The sequence below is a fragment of the Lissotriton vulgaris genome, chromosome 12, assembly GCF_964263255.1.
Source record: "Lissotriton vulgaris chromosome 12, aLisVul1.2, whole genome shotgun sequence".
Classification (NCBI taxonomy): Eukaryota; Metazoa; Chordata; class Amphibia; order Caudata; family Salamandridae; genus Lissotriton; species Lissotriton vulgaris.
In genome coordinates, this window is record NC_141700.1 from 158,656,708 (window position 1) to 158,672,784 (window position 16,077).

Consider the following 16,077-nt stretch of genomic DNA (forward strand, 5'->3'; position numbering starts at 1 on the left):
TCATTTCATGCCACTAGATGCATGAAACCTAAGTCAGATCTTTAATTCCTGATATTGAGGAGTGTTGTCGTACTCCCAAAGTGTTGTGGACTAAATGCTGCTGTTTCTAAACATTGTTCACATCTCACAATTGCAGATTCCTTTCCAGAAGCCTGAAGTTCGAGTTCCGCTCAAACATTGTCCCATTGCGATAGCATGTCCGGATTGTTCCTCTAGGGGACTATGGAGTGTTCAAAACTTTCAGGATCAAAAGGCTGGATGAGAGCTTAAAAGTGTTTTATTGTTCTTCTGCGTCCATATTTTGGAACACCTTTTATTATAAGCCAGTGGTCAGGTGGCACAAAACATAAAATATAGTTCATCTGCTTTACATGTTATAGGGCATTTGGTCTTGCCATAGAATACAGAACCCCACTCACTTTTAAGAGTGAATGTTTATATTCAAATACAAGACAAAGGCCCTCATTAAGTATTGTGATATTTCACCCAGAGCAATAAGGAATACATTCCAAGTGTGTTCGGGCCTGTCACATTTTTTGCAGGGCAGGGGCTATGGCCAACAGCACTGCCCTGTCCCTATCAGTACCCCCGCAACAGACTAGTGGCGCGCTGGCGTCGGCATTCACTCCTCCCCTGCCTCACCAGTGCACCCTTCACTTCCCACCAGCTCTCCCGCTGACACTTGCCATGTGCTCGAAGCAGATGGAAAAAGTCAGTGTTTGGATTTTGCTCAAATCTGGAAAAACTGCTCAGTAAAGAACTCAATAACACCTGTCCGAGCATTTATTCCCCATTTCGGGGAAAAACATCGGCTGGTAATATAGATTCCAGCCCCAATGTATCCCTGCACCAATGTCTGGCCAACTCATAATAGACTAAAGTAGATTAGATCAGGTGTTTTTTTAAGCGCACCATTCACCATAAAAAAGGTATCATGGTGAAGAGAACTATACTCAAGCAACAAGTAGAAACCTTTTTTGGATGAAACTGGTGCCAAGAGAAGGAACTATTCAGCCAGGAGCAAATAAATTATGAATTTTTCTTTTTAACATGAACAGTAAGTAAATGTCTCTATAAACCTTCACTGGTTACTCAAAACACAGTGTCAAAGAATCCACTCAAGTGCAGTGTCATGTCTTATTCTCAGAGGCTTGAGAATCTTACATCACTAGTTCCTGTAGGAAACCAAGTCCATTCAGCAGCAGTTTCAATATCCACTGCACAGCATACTCCGAAGTCTGATTCGTAAATTATAATAAACCCAAGGAAAGGGTACTGAGCAAAGGGCTATGGAACATGGAGGGATAAATATTTGACTCTATGGCCCTCATATATGGCCATTCCGACTAGGCCCTAAGGCAGCTCTTACTACATGCTTGGAGGACTTGTAAGTAAACGTTGATTTGGTGCTGTCGCGGGTGGACGAGGGGAACTCTGTGGTAAAGACCTGATACTTTCAACTGAGTACTTTGAAACACATTTTGTACATATTTACCTTTTCTCACGGGGTACATATTGAGTTATGTTGATGTGATGTAAGATTCTCAAGCCTCTGAGAATAAGACATGACACTGCACTTGAGTGGATTCAATGACACTGTGTGTTTTGAGTAACAAGTGAGGGTTTATAGAGACATTTACTTACTTTTAATGTTAAAAAGAAAAATTCATAATTTATTGGCTCCTGGCTGAATAGTAAAATTGAATGCCATACTGTCACTGGGAAAACAAATCACTGGATAAATGCTACAGACTGACGTTCTTTTGGAAACTATGCCTGTCCTCATAAAAAAGTTAAAAAAAGAGAGATTAGTGATTCTCCATAAGAGCCTTCTGTCTCACACCGGATTCTATAGACAGATAGGCAGACACACACATAGCAAACCGCTGACCAGAAAATTCCAACAAGACAACACACATGAATGGAGATTAAGAGCTGAAGATATACAATAAAAGAGAAGGCGCGAGAAAGAACAGAAACCTAGGAGGGAGGGAGAGAAAGAGTGGAGAAGAGAAGAAGGAAGGTGCCACAAAGAACAAGAAATACTGATAAGAGAAGGAAAGTATAGATTGTTTCCTAACTCCACATCCATGTACCTTGAAGATTTCTTGAAGGTACATAGGTGTGGAGTTGAGAATGGTAACTCTATCCTTGCTTTGACACTACATTGGTAGTCTAGGAACTGGAGTGGAAATGTTTGCCGGTTGATATCCCTGCACTTGATATTGTGGTAGAACACAGTCACCTTCATTGTTGTGCACATTCAGGAATGAACATAATCAGACACTGAACAAGGCGCACTCAGGAGTAGGAACACACATACCTTTAAAGGGAACTACATGCACCAGGTGGCATAAGAAGGGATAGCCATAATCCAAACAAAAGGATGCCAGAGAGGGAACATGCAGTGATGCACATACATGCCTACCAAGACAGGCACACATAGGAAAAGTCAAATTCTCTTGCATGACAATCATGTAGGAATTGACACATTCATATGCAAGAGCAGGCACGTGTAGTTTTTGACTCACTGGCGAAAGGGAGAGTGGATAATAGGACAGAAAGAGGGCAACGGAAAGTAAAAGATAAGAGAGAGAGAGGGGGATTGTGACGAGGAAGGCCGGAGGACCACAATGGGGAGGGATAGCAGTGAGAGCAGAGAAAGTCAGCAGAGAGGAGGAGGTGGAAGGAGAGATCTGAAAAGATGGAGACAAGTGTTACGTGAAAGGACAAACAAAGTCAAGAAATTAATGCCGTGGGTGAAGGAAGCCGGGAGAGAGGGAGGATGGAGAGAGCTGGAGAGAGGAAGAAGGTTGGTGAGAAGACAGATGGGGGAGGGCAAGAAGAAGGAATATGGCCTTTCACATTTACAGAGACCTTTTCAACAATGTTACTTTCGTAAACTTTAGTGACTACAGTATGAAAATTCCTGCTGAGTAGGTCCAGGGTCTGCATCTGTCCACCATCGAGAGAACACCAATAAGCATTCCGAGGCCCTCCTTACGTTCTTCAAGAACCGAAGCAGTAGAATGAATTGCTCCTGCCCACCATTCTCCAAAACTCTATCACAGCCAACATTTTAAGAATAACACATAAATAGCAAACAAAATAATTCAGTCTTGGCTCACTTGCAGTATAGGAGGGAAGCCTCAAAAATATCAGGCTGGCCCAGTAGGGTTACCCTCACACTGCAAGCAAGCACCCTGGAGGATGAGAATCAACTAGACGAGCCCTGACCTCCCACCTACTGAATCGTTAACCATATATATTAATGGGATGGTGTCCAATGTCTAGTCTTATTTTTGACTTTTTTATCAGAGCAACTAAATCTTAAACATATCTTCCATCTGGGTAAGTTTTAAAGCTACCCAGTTTATCATTCATCGAATTACCAATTCCTTGTACAGTTTTGTGTGACAAGCAAATTATTATCACTAGACTATGTGCTCTCTACTATTTCTTCTTTCATCTCTCCTTCTCTGGAATCAGTGCCTCTTTCTAGTGGACTAAAAGATTGAGGCCTTCTGTTGATGGTCCGACATCTTCTCCTCCTCCCACTTCTTGTTCAGGGTAAGTTTCAAGTACAGGATATTTCAGGAGGACTGCTGCTTCTCGTTTATCTGTGAGTAGTGTGTATTAGTGTTTTTCTCGAATGTGATGCTAAGAAGAAAGAACACTTGTAACAAAGTACATCCTCTGTGAGTTGATCAGTTTGAATGAACAGCTTCTATAATGAAGATCTCAAAGTTTGGGCTCTCTGCTCCCTCTTTCTGGCCACTTACTTGTCCATTTTCGTTTCGTGATCGGTTTTCTAGTTTCTTACATTTCACCTGAGCCTGGTCTACCAATGCTTCTAAGGAAGAGATGTCTTCCAATGTCGTGGCTTGTATTCTCTAGTGCTGGTCTAATCTGTTCCCCAACATGGTTTCTAGGTCACTGGATAGATCCTGGATGTTGCTGAATAGGTCATGTTATAGGTTGCCACAATGCTCCTTCCTGAGGGTGGCAAGGCAGTCTAAGAGATTGGATTTGGTTACGGCCATATTTACACCTTGCTTATGTAATGTTGGCCATCTAACTTAAGATCTTCGGGGGCTGCATCTGCGCAGCATCTTCATGTCACAGCCATGCAGGCAGGGGTACCGCAGGCATGCATCTAGTGAGCAAGGTTAGGTGCAAATAGTTGCCTCTTTTAGCTCAATGTACCTCATAAACTATACCTTGTACTTTTTAGGTTGAAGCCTACCAGACAGCACAGCTATCTGGTTTGCAAAGACTTCTTGGGGAAGTTCAGAAACCTCCTCTGTGATTGTATTCCACCCATTGCTTACCATTGGCCTTGTGTTTTTTAACTCACAGTTGCTCGCTTTCTATTTGCTGGCTTTATTTGTTTTAGGTTGTCCAGTAGGTATTTGGTTCTCATGTGGAGCATATCCTGTTTACCTGGCTCCTTGTATTCTTTCAGGAGTGTTCCCTTTCTGGGAACAGGTCTTAAAATGTTGTTCTTATCTGGTCACATTTGCTGTGCGTCAAAAGACAGAGGTCAAATGTCGGTCTCTTTCTTTTGGGGGGAGCTAGGTGTTTACTTTCCTTTCTTTTGCTTCAAAACGAGAGGATTTATGTGACAATAATGCTGAGTACTGGGAGCGTGCTACAAGACAGCTATTTCCAAGTTATTTGTTTCTACAATACACCAAAATTAGAATGTCTGCAAATTAACTGTGCAAATATTTCAGAATATATCAGAATTAGGAAAGCACCAATGTAGCACATTGTTTAGTAATTCTGAAGCGTGGTAGAAACGAATATTTTAATACAATCAAAACAAATCAATTCACTAGATGATGCCATTTCCATACATTATTGTTTGTGAGTTGTATAGTTTTATCAGTAAAACTGTAAGCCAGTGCAAATGCAATGGTCATTTCAATTGAAAATGTGTTGCCTGTAATGGCAATGTGCTACCACGCCATGCATACTCCACTCAACAACACTCTATTACACAACACTTTACCCCCTCTACGCTACACCACTTTACGACACTCTATTGTACACTACTCCATGATACTCTAGGCCAGTCTATTCCACTCCATCCTACATCACTCCACACCCCCTCCACTCAACAACACTCTACCCCACTCACTCTACTACCCTCCAAGACATTCCACTTTACACCATTCCACAACACTCTAAGGCATGCTTCCTTACTCCACTCTATGTGACACCCTATGTCACTCCGACACTCCACTCTACGCCACAACGTTCTCCTCTACGCCACACCCTCTCCTCTACACCACTAACTTTTAGCCATGCTGGTGTTCAACATGGCTGAAACATACTGGCAAAGCCAATAGCTCTTGCATAGACAAGACTTATTGCTTTGCCAATACTGGTTATATATTGTGGGGTATAACATTAGTGGAAGCGCTGGGCCCCAGGTCAGCCCCACAGCCTTCATCCAAGTCTTTGCACTGGTCACCTGGTCGAGGCTGATCAAATCTCTCATGCAGCTCCAGTATGGCGACTGCTGGCCAGCAGACACAAATTCACCCAAACTCATGTACTCTTCACCCCCCCCCCCCTGATCTCAGCAAAGCATGCACTTTCTCCACCGGCCCAAAAGCAGGTGAAGAATACCAGAGGGGAACGCATTTGTGACACCTAGGCTCATTTTGAGGCTCACAGGGACCCCCGGCAGAGAGAGATTCACCTCAGTTAGCTCAACTATATGTGCCACCTTGGATGAGTTATGATTGAGCAAGAGGAGCATCCCGCATCAGTCTCAGCAATAGTCAAGAAAATCTTGTTTAAAAGCTCTCTATCATTTTCTCTCTCTGTGAGGATTTTGACAGTAGGTATGAGCGGAGCTGTTCCTTTATCAAGCAAGATGGGCGCAGAGCTCAGTCTAGATGGCACAATGCCTAGCCATTAGACAGATTTTTTAACAGCCTCAAAAACAAATGTTTTTGGTCAATTTATAAAGAGATTATGGCCAATTTATGAGGAAATTATCATGAAAAGTCCGCCTTTTAGCCACAAACTTTTCCAAGATTTTTTGGACGAGGGCTACTGCTAACATTTCTAGGGAGGATCCGGGTTCTGTGGCACATCATGAAAGTATCTGAATAGTTCATGAAGGTCCTTCAGAAGCACTGCTTTTTGGTCAATTTAGGTGAAAGATTATGCAGTAAAATGCTGTATTTTACCTAATTTTGTTGTTTTACAAAATATTCTAATGGCGAATCCCCAACCCTCCTGAAGAACTTGGTTTCTCTCTGCTTGCTCAGTGTTATTCAAGACCAGCCTCTTTCCAATTTTACCAGCTACCATTCTTCACTGCAGCCCATTATGCCCCATCACTTTGAAAGTTCAACATCCACCACTGACTAGGGTGCCCCTTAAGGACGAACTTGCCTCTGCAGATAAAAACCCATAACCGCTGCTGACTGGAAGCAGGGTTAGTGGACATCATATTCCTTAGTGAGCATGATGCATGCTGTTGACATCTCTCATTTCCAACCACTCACACGGAAGGGGGCCCCTGAAGCAAACAACAGGTAGAGAAAACTGGGGGAAACGGAAATACAATCATGACAATACTTCTCTGTCTATGTACAAAGTCATATAGTGTTTATGGTCACTGACACGATTCCATATGCCTAAAAATACTGGCATTCCAAAATATGATACACAAAGCCTTAAGTACCAAACAATTCAAAATTAATGTATTCATTTTATTTTTGCAGTTATATAAAAACATAGTAGGAGTTATATCCCAATAATCCAAGCACATCCTACATCGCAGACACATTTGTTCAAACAAACAGAAAGATACCCACACATACCTCATGCATCCTGCAAACATCAGGGTTCAATGATTAGGAAGAAATATAATATATATTATATATATATATATATATATATATATATATATATATATATATATATATATATATATATATATACATACACACACACACACAAAAATACACAAAGGAAAATACCCACGCAGGAATATATAACTTTGCAATATCAACAATGGATACAATAGATTAGATCAAATAACATGTTAAACACAAGAAAGAATTATTCAGTTGGTGGTACAATTCATGTTTGACAATTCATTCTCAAGGTGGAGGAATATTGCCAAAAAGAGCTCCAGCGCCGAAGCACGTTTCGGCGTTTGACCCCAATGTGTGTCTCACCTTATTCGGGGCGCACCGATAATGTGCAAACACAAGGAAGGACGTGCCTGGAACAGATGACCGCAAAATAGGCAACAAAGGATCAGATGAACCACAAATACTCAGTGTGCTCTAGGCCCAAACCAACTGAAATGATACAGTCGGATTCCCAAGTAGATAAAGTATAATACTACGTCCGAGAAAATAGGACCCAGGCTAACAAGCGGAAAACTCTGAGTATATAGTGGGTCCTCGTGGGGGACACTTACTCCACTCAAGTAAGGGGCCCAAGATATGTGTAACAGAATGTCCACTGTGGATATAGATACTGAATACACCTGCAGGTCGGACGCAGCAGCAACTAAGAAACCGTTCAGCGACTAGGCGGATCGAGCATGGTGCCGGCAGGTTCCCAGACCGCTGAGCTCATTTCCAAGTCATGAGGCTAAATTCCGAAAAGGACACCTCAACCTTCCACACTTTCGTGGCTAGAAAACTGAGCATCATTAATGGTAACACCTGCTATTTATTTATTCATTGAGTTTTATATAGCGCAAACTCGACCCGAATGTATCAGAGCACTTTACAGAGATATATATATATTTAGAGTGAATAGAAACAGCAGAGGTCTGGTATTAAGCAATACATAAAAAACAAGGTATTATCATTATAGCAGAAAATGGGGCCCAGTATAGCACAATATTCAACAATGACATTTCAGCCCAAACATGGCTGCCAAATCGCCCCCTGCTACCTTCATCAGAATTTCTGGGGTCTTTAGCCACCCGCACATATCATGGTGAGGCTTGTAAACCTAAAAGTCCCAGTATCCAAGGTGCTATTGGCTATAAGATCAGGTCTTTATTGAAGTATTGCATGATAAGGGGCCATTTGCCATCTATGTTTTTTTTATTCTAATGAAGAACAGGAAAATAGCTATTTTGTCTTACCGGTAATCCACCAATTTTGTTCGTATCGAAGGAACTGGTTTCATGTACCCCAATTGCAGCATCCTGCAACCCCAGCAGTACAGGCTCGTTTTCCGGAGGGCAGGCAGAAGAGGATGTCATTACAGGTCACTGTTCAGTTTCAAAGGGCAACCAATATAAAATACCCAAGTAAACAGAGATAAACAGGGTTTTATTATCCATACACGTTAATACTGGGTCAATATGAAAAAATATGCATACAAAGCATAAATCTACACCAAGTGAAAAAGTGCCCTGTAGGCAATACCTCTATATTTTGGAATTAAAAACCCATAACCCGGAACCTCAGGTCACATTACCTCTAATGTAATTGGTGGTAAATCGCCAAATCACAACCAAGAGTCACCCAGAAGCAAGTAATTCAGCAATGTTTGAAGGTCTACTCTGAAAAGACAATACTTATATATTTTCGTGCCTACCCGCTCTCCTTGTGCAAGTGGCTTCAATGTGTCCTTTCTACATATTCTGTGTTAACTACTGAATCGGTTACTCTCCCCCCCCCCACCACCATTAGTGTGAGCCTAGGTCTCTGAGTCTAATACTACTGCTTATGCTTGTTGTGAGCATTTACCAATGTAAATACATCTGTTAAAATGCCATTGTTTGTTTCCTTTGGTATTGAAGCAGATACTGCATCTGCGACTGTGCTAGTAAACCACTGTGTCGCATACAGTATTCTACTGCTGTGTCTATATCGGCTGTTTCTAGTACCAATACTGTGCAGCTGCCACTATGCATTATTTTTGTGACTTTTATCTGGGAAATAAAAAGAGAGGATAGTGGCTCCCTGCCCTTTAGTCCTACATTCACTGAAGGAATTTTGATATGGGCACTTTAAAACATTCCTAAATGCACCTAGAAACATTTGGGGCCAGACATACAGCACATTTTACCAGTCGCAAACAGCCCATTGTGTAGGTTGCAACCAGTAAAATGCATTTTTCTATGTACAAACCTTATTTTGTGAGTCTTTAACGTATTACCGACACTTGGACTGCTTTTTATGTATGTGTCTGTGTTAGAGAAGCATTGTAAACCCTGGTTTTGTCAATGATTGTTGGATTTAGTCACTGAAATTCAAAGTGTATGTTTGAGCCTAGAAGCTGTGACATAGGACACCTTCTTCAGAGTGGACAAGATTACTATATGATCTCATTTTATGGGCATACGGGTTTTACAGACCTGTACTTTCATTAACAAATCACGGTTTTTGGGTCTGGTGGGTTGAACAGAACACAATCAACAGAGCTATGATACTCCAACACAACTCAATAAAGGATAAACGTCCAATAAAGCACTGGTGTGGCAAATGAAGGCGCTGAGTGGAAGATGTGTCCTTGTGATATGAATCTGTACATTTTGCATTGCACTTATCTGCTCTTCCACTCTACATAACCCGCTTTTACTAAGGTAAATACTCTGGTGGAATTGCTAACCCATGTTTTCGCTCTATGTTAGAAATATGTATAAAAAAAATGAATTGTGAAACATACTATCCCGCTGTAAAAACACTAGAAAAGGATTTTCACAGTGCAGGGTTTATCACAGATGTAACCAACACAGGTGTATTAACAATTAGGACTATCTATAACTTTTATCATTGGTTTGTCACCACTACTGGGACCTCGTGTCTTGCCCAAAAGCTGGTAACCATCACGAACCCAGTCATAAAAGTACAAATATATACACTATTACTATTGGCAAAACAATATACCACCCCGCTGCAAATGGGTATACCAAAGATTAAAACAATGTAAAACTTCGACTGGGAGTGGTTTTCAGAAAGGGTGAGCAACACCATAAACCTGTGCCTAATATATAATGCATGATATTCCATCTAACAAAATAGCAGTCTACAGCCTCCAACACAGAGCAATTATAATCCACCCTTAAAAACGTATTTGCTTTACTAATTGAATTTCACAAAAGATGGTTCACGAGCATTATCTTTGTCGCGACTTTTCATAATAAATACATCAGACCTCTGGCTTTTGACATTCTATTTCGCAAAGATCAATCAAGCCTTCAGCCTTTATCTTTGACTTGTCATAAAAACAACTTAGGTCTACTGAATTCTGCATAAGCTTTCCCACAAGGCACACAGTCAGACATACAGAAATATACACTAAATTATAATTGATAAAACAAAAGTCAAACCCTCCCTAAAGGGTAAACAAGGATTACCAAAAAGCAAGTCTCCTGCCTACAGGGTTTGTCAGATGGGCAAAACCAACACCAAAACCCTTGATGACTAAAGTAACCTTTAAGAATCTATGTAATGCAATACCGGTCTAAGGCTTTAACACAATGTAATAACAATCCACCCATTAAGACCTATTGGCTTTAACATATTTTCTCAATAGATAAGGCAGGCCTCCTTTTTTTATGTTCTTAATAAAGAGATTACACTTATAGCCTTTGACATAACTCTTTGCAATAATCAAATAATACCTATAGCCATTTTCACAGGCTGGTCGCCATAACCAACCAACTCAGTCCTACTGTATTCCACACAAGCCTCTCCACAAGACAACTATCATTATGTAGTCATGAAATTACTCACATACATAATTAAAGTTGACAAGAAATTATACAACCCTTCCTGAAATAGAAAACAAAGGATTTTGAAAGTGCACATCTTGTACCCAGAAGGTTTGACAAGGGGGTGGTAAATAACACCAAAACCCTTCCTTGCCTGCTTCAGTAATCTGCTAGATTTCTGGTAACAAAATACCTGCCTACAAGCTACTGCAAAATGTAATGGCATTTCACACTTGAAGGAAAACTCCCATTATCATTTTTTTCATTATAAACAAATCAGGCCGATATCCTTCATTAAAGGTTCATTATCATAACCTACTCCGTCATACTGTACAGATGTACAGAGCATAAGCTTTCTCACCAGGTAAAACGTGCAATTCGAACACGTGTTTTTTAGAGGAAGCACACAACTCCTGAACAAGCCAAATCTGAACTCAATAAAATCAATCTGCGTGCGGACTCAAATTCATCCTCTCAGGAGTACCTCTTAAAGCTCTGTGTTTCTGGTTGTTTTGTCACATTTTTTGCAAAACTTAAATAGTTGGAGGAGCCGGCGGGCCATCAACAAAGTAAAACAAATAGGCCCAAAAAGAAAAACCATTTTAGTCTCAAAAAGCATCACAGTAGTTCCTGGCACTGGAAGAAACTACTTAGTGGGTGGGTGCGCTCTCTGTGTAAGAACAGAATTCCATAACTCACAGTGAAGTAATAACTTAAGTAGGCGGACCCATTGCTTTATGCTTTAGCGGGCAGATCGGATGAATAAATACCAGATCAATGGACAAAGAGGGCTGACTGAAAGCCCCTGTAAATATAGTATATGTGGCACTTTAATGAAAGCAAAATGCCCTGGCTAACGCCACGCCGAAAAGCAACAGAATGCACCTGACCCGATACCTGTGCTGACATCAGTTGCTAATTACCTGGTCAGTAACTAACTTTTTGCTGCTTTGATTGGTAAGCACATGAAACAACCCTCCATTACGCCAGACTTACGGGAAGCAGAAAGTCTTGTGCATGCCAAAAACAACTCACCGAATAGAAACGCAGTCTAGCTGTGTCGCATGCCTCACCCACGCTGGCAGCAGGGTGTATGGTATGGGAGGGTCGTCGTCAATGAGCACTACCTCTCTCCCCCTGATAGGTCACTGAAGTTATCACAAACCCAGGCCAGCAGGAGCTTCGACCAATTGAGCTGCTCGACGCAACCTACAGCAATTACGTCTTCATTTCCTAGCCAATGAGAGCGACGGTTGTAAACGTGTTTTTATTTTCTGCTCGGTGCCTCACTTGGCAGCGAAGGAAGTTTGTTCCGATCTCTCCTCTGACCCCTCGTTATTTACCATAAGGAAGGAACCTGTCAAATCTCGAGCGGAAACAATCAAGGAAACGGTGCGTTATTAAAACTGTAAACAGTAAGACTTGCTAAATTTACCTTAAGCATGCTGAATGTAAGGGTATTTCTTGCGCTAAGAGATACATTTAATGGAACTGAGTAAATCGCACAGTTGGGAGGGAGCACTGGTCAGGGGAAATTGTGCAGGAAGAGAGGGAGGGGTCTGCGTTCTTGCACAGCATTGTTATGAGAACATTTTAAATGAAACAGCTACATTTGGATAAGAACTATGAACTTGTTTTGTTATTATAAAAGTTACTTGCCTAAATAGAAACAGTTGACATTTATCAGGCATCGCCGTTTTAACATTGGCTACTCAATAAATTGGTGACTGTCAACTGTCAGCACATTATGTGGTCGGGCCCTATCCCGGGGCCTCTTATATTTTGGTCGTTTAAGATTCGAGTTTCCATAGCTATCAAGTAGTCAGACGTCAGTATGTGTCACGCGTTCAGCCAGTGTTGGACATTGCCCACTGGTACTTTGACTTGTAACTTTGTACGAATTAGATGAAACATCCGGTATGCAAGGCGCTGTTGGCTTTAAAAACCTCAACTCACGGGGTATAAAATACAACGTGCAAGTAAGTGACTGAAAAGCTAGCATGGGTTGGAATGTGCCATAAATATCATGGGTTCGCTTTGCATCGTGCCGATATCGGCAACCCCCTCCATGCTTAGCAGTAATTGTTCGCGCTGCACAAAATAATCAGTCCACACAAATTTAGTTGGAAAACAGTTTGGTGCAGGTTTATTCTATACAAGAAGTATGCCAATGTGGTGGGTTAACTTACAGGCGATCCAAAGGCAGGCAGCGGTGACTAGCCTCATCTGCCCCGCCCGCCTGATGAGCCAAACTGCACTGTGGCTAACCCAATCAGTGCGCCAATTTATGTGGGGATTATCCCCCTTCACACCATGGACCACCAGTCCGTAACTTTACTCATGCCTTGTAGGGGCAGAGCGTTGCAAGGCCAGCCACTGACTGCTCAGGCTTACTACCGCCCGAAGGACCAGCGGGGTACCAACGTTTTCATCCAGGGTCCTGCCGTAAAGACTCCTGGGGTTTGGCATAAGGCACCAGTCTGTGCTCCTGAAAGGGTACCCCTTTGTACCAATCAGCCCCCGGATCGCCCTGCAACAAAAATTCATACATTCAATTCCTTTGACCGCCGGCACACAGGGTAAGCAGTTTGGAGGGTGACTGCGTGTCCAGCAGGAAACAAAGAAGCTGGGCAATGGGTGGGGGCAGGTATAAATACCTGTCCCAGCTCACTGTGCACCAGAAATGATGCAGGAGAGGGGCCGGACATAGGAGGGACTCCGTAGGAAGTGGTCCCGACTGCTGTTCGGCGGGGATGTGTCTAAGGGAGCGGCCCTCTTACAGGGGCCACTGCGTGCGCCGTGGGCAGCTGCATAGTGCCGATATCGGCAACCCCCTGCTTAGCAATAATTGTTCGCGCTGCACAAAATATTCAGTCCACACAAATTTGGTTGAAAAACAGTGTGCTGCAGGTTATTTCATATAAGAAGTGGTGGGTTAATTTACGGGCAATCCAAGGACAGGCAGCGGTGACTAACCTAATCTGACCTGCCCGCCTGATGAGCCACTGTGGCTAACCCAATCGGTGCGCAATTATGTGGGGATTATCCGCCTTACATACCATGGACCACCAGTCCATAACTTTACTCACGCCTTTTAGGGACATAGCGTTGCCAGGCCAGCCCTCGGTTGCTCAGGCTTACAGCCGCCTAAAGGACTAGCGGGGCGTCTACGTTTTCAGCCAGGGTCCTGCCATAAAGACTCCTGGGGTTAGGCATAAGGCACCACTCTGTGCTCCTGAAAGTGTACCCCCATGTACCAATCAGCCGCCAGAGTGCCCTGTATCTCTGCCAATGCCTAGGATGTGGCCACCGTCCTATCTGCCCCCCTCCCCCCACCATGTCATGCTCCATAACCACCTGCAACCTGCTGCTAGTCCTTATAAGTAGACTATTTCCTTATCTACCTCTGACAGGTGTGCCCCGTCCCTATCGGGATACCATGTGGTGTTGGCACAAAGAGGCCACGCCAAATTTACAAAGCCCTTCTATTGATTTGAATTTGAGTCGAACCAAGCCCAACAGCTTGGTGGGCTTGTACATGGCTGTATTTACTTTTCAGTATGGCTGTTGGTGGGCCTCCCCGGGAGTTGGGAACTACTGTCCTCTTCTTTAACCACAGCTTTGTTTACCCTTCAAGTTATTGCTTGAGGCCAACCAATACCCTTATCTCTACCCACTGACCTCCAATTGTATGGCAGCGTGGTTCCAACGGAGATAGGACCCGATGAGCATTAAAAAAACTACTGCTCTCTTTGTAACCACAGTCCTGTGTGATAATCCATTGTGCACCGTGAGCAAGAATATGCATTTACCTCTAGAGGGTTGATTCAACTCCCCCCCCCCCCCCCCCCCCCCACTTGGCAAGTCCCAAATTTCAGGTTTCAAACTGATAACCATCTGCTACGCCAGCAAGTGAATTATTGACCACCTGTGGAGGGTCATCGGGCGAGGACAGGGTAGATTCTTGTGATCAATGGTACCCACCCACCTCCCCCCAAAACCCCCCACATGGACTAGCACCTTGGCATGGCCCTCTCACCCATCTGAAACATGAAATGTATCGAATTTAAGCTTTGTCATGCCTTCCTAGGACGCCAGGTGGACCTCCCCACCTAAACCAAGACAAAGGTGGATCTAACCACGGGGCTGGGTCCTGACGTCCCCTAAGGGTACTCCAAGTATACTGTTGCATCACATGTCCTTCTTACATGCACCACCCATCAGTCTGGCTTTGAACCTCAGATGCTGTGTTGCCAAGCTGGTCTCCCCACCCAAGCATCCTTGGCCAGCTGTTGCTGCAGGTATCCCAGGTGCCGAAAAAGTTGCCAATGCTTTTGTATTGTGAGTACATGGAGTGACATCTATGAGCATATTCACCTGCACTTTCTTTATTAGGAGTGCAATATGTGCTCTGGACTTGACAGCATTAGTGCTCCAAACCCATATTTCACAACACTGTTGGAGCTAAGGCACACTTTATAGCATGACAAACTAACGCAACCTACCTGGCTGAATGGCCGCTGAGATTATAAAAATGTTTTAAATTCAGCATCCGTTACCCATATTCTCATGTTTACCCGGTGCACATCTTCTGTAGTACTGGCCCCCACTTTATTTACACAGATTCCTGCAATGTACTCATCTGTCCCTGTATGTGCGAATATACGCCTGTAGTGTTGCGATTTCCGCTGCCCTAACATATTAGTGCGATCGGGAGGGAGGGGTCTGTACCCCTAGCTTCTGCTTCATTACATGGCGTTGTTACCTGTAAAACCCCTCCTCATCTGGCAGCGATCTTTAGATGCTGTGTCGCCCGCTAAATGAATCCACCATGGTGCAAGTCGTCCAGTTCCATCCTTCTGCTAATGAATTCCATAATGCAGAAAGTGGGTGTAAAAAGCTTTTGGGATGGTGGACAGGAGGAAAACAATATGTACAGATACCTGCCCTTTCTTGGATAATGGGAATGCCAAATGTGTTTTAATAAATGTAACCATTTATGTTCTGAAACAGTGTTTCCTCGGTATGGAACCACAGCACACATGTTAAGTAACAAACTTACGCAACCCGCCTGGCTGCAAGGGCGATAAGGCAAGTAGAATTTAGCTTAACCAAAGCAATCGGTAACACCCTCTGGTTGACGGGTGCACATTTTCTGCTGAAATGACCAGCCAATTGCAGAGACAGATTTGTAAATAAAGCTATAGTGAACAACTTAATAGTGCCAAATCTGGTTCCAGTGAATGTTTTTCTGTGTGCTTCTGCCAGTATATAAGGCGAGCAAAATTTAGTTTAGCTGAAGTAACCTGTAACACGCACTGGTTAATGGAGCGCACATTTCCTGCTGAGTGACTGGACACTTG

At 43.1% G+C, this 16,077-nt stretch overlaps 2 protein-coding genes across 9 annotated transcripts in view; one reads left to right on the plus strand and one right to left on the minus strand.

Moving 5' to 3' along the window:
- The window catches only part of PDCD2L (programmed cell death 2 like), an 80,025-nt gene extending 68,177 nt beyond the window's left edge, over positions 1 to 11,848 (minus strand). The window contains exons 1-2 of one of the 7 annotated variants that reach the window (XM_086947669.1): positions 11,750 to 11,848; positions 8,135 to 8,263 (exon numbers count right to left, since the gene is read on the minus strand). In XM_086947669.1, the coding sequence (XP_086803795.1) occupies positions 8,135 to 8,254 (120 nt within the window). In that variant the 5' untranslated portion in view covers positions 8,255 to 8,263; positions 11,750 to 11,848. Of the gene's footprint in view, positions 1 to 8,134; positions 8,283 to 11,637 lie in introns of those variants that run through there. The other 6 variants (XM_086947665.1, XM_086947671.1, XM_086947670.1 and 3 more) reach the window with 6 other exon arrangements.
- A 108-nt stretch (positions 11,849 to 11,956) lies between these two features.
- Positions 11,957 to 16,077, plus strand: part of TRADD (TNFRSF1A associated via death domain) — a 175,873-nt gene continuing 171,752 nt past the window's right edge. Inside the window, exon 1 of one of the 2 annotated variants that reach the window (XM_086947674.1) lies at positions 11,957 to 12,106. The gene's annotated coding sequence lies outside the window, so the exon portion shown is untranslated. Of the gene's footprint in view, positions 12,130 to 16,077 lie in introns of both variants that reach the window. The other variant, XM_086947675.1, reaches the window with a different exon arrangement.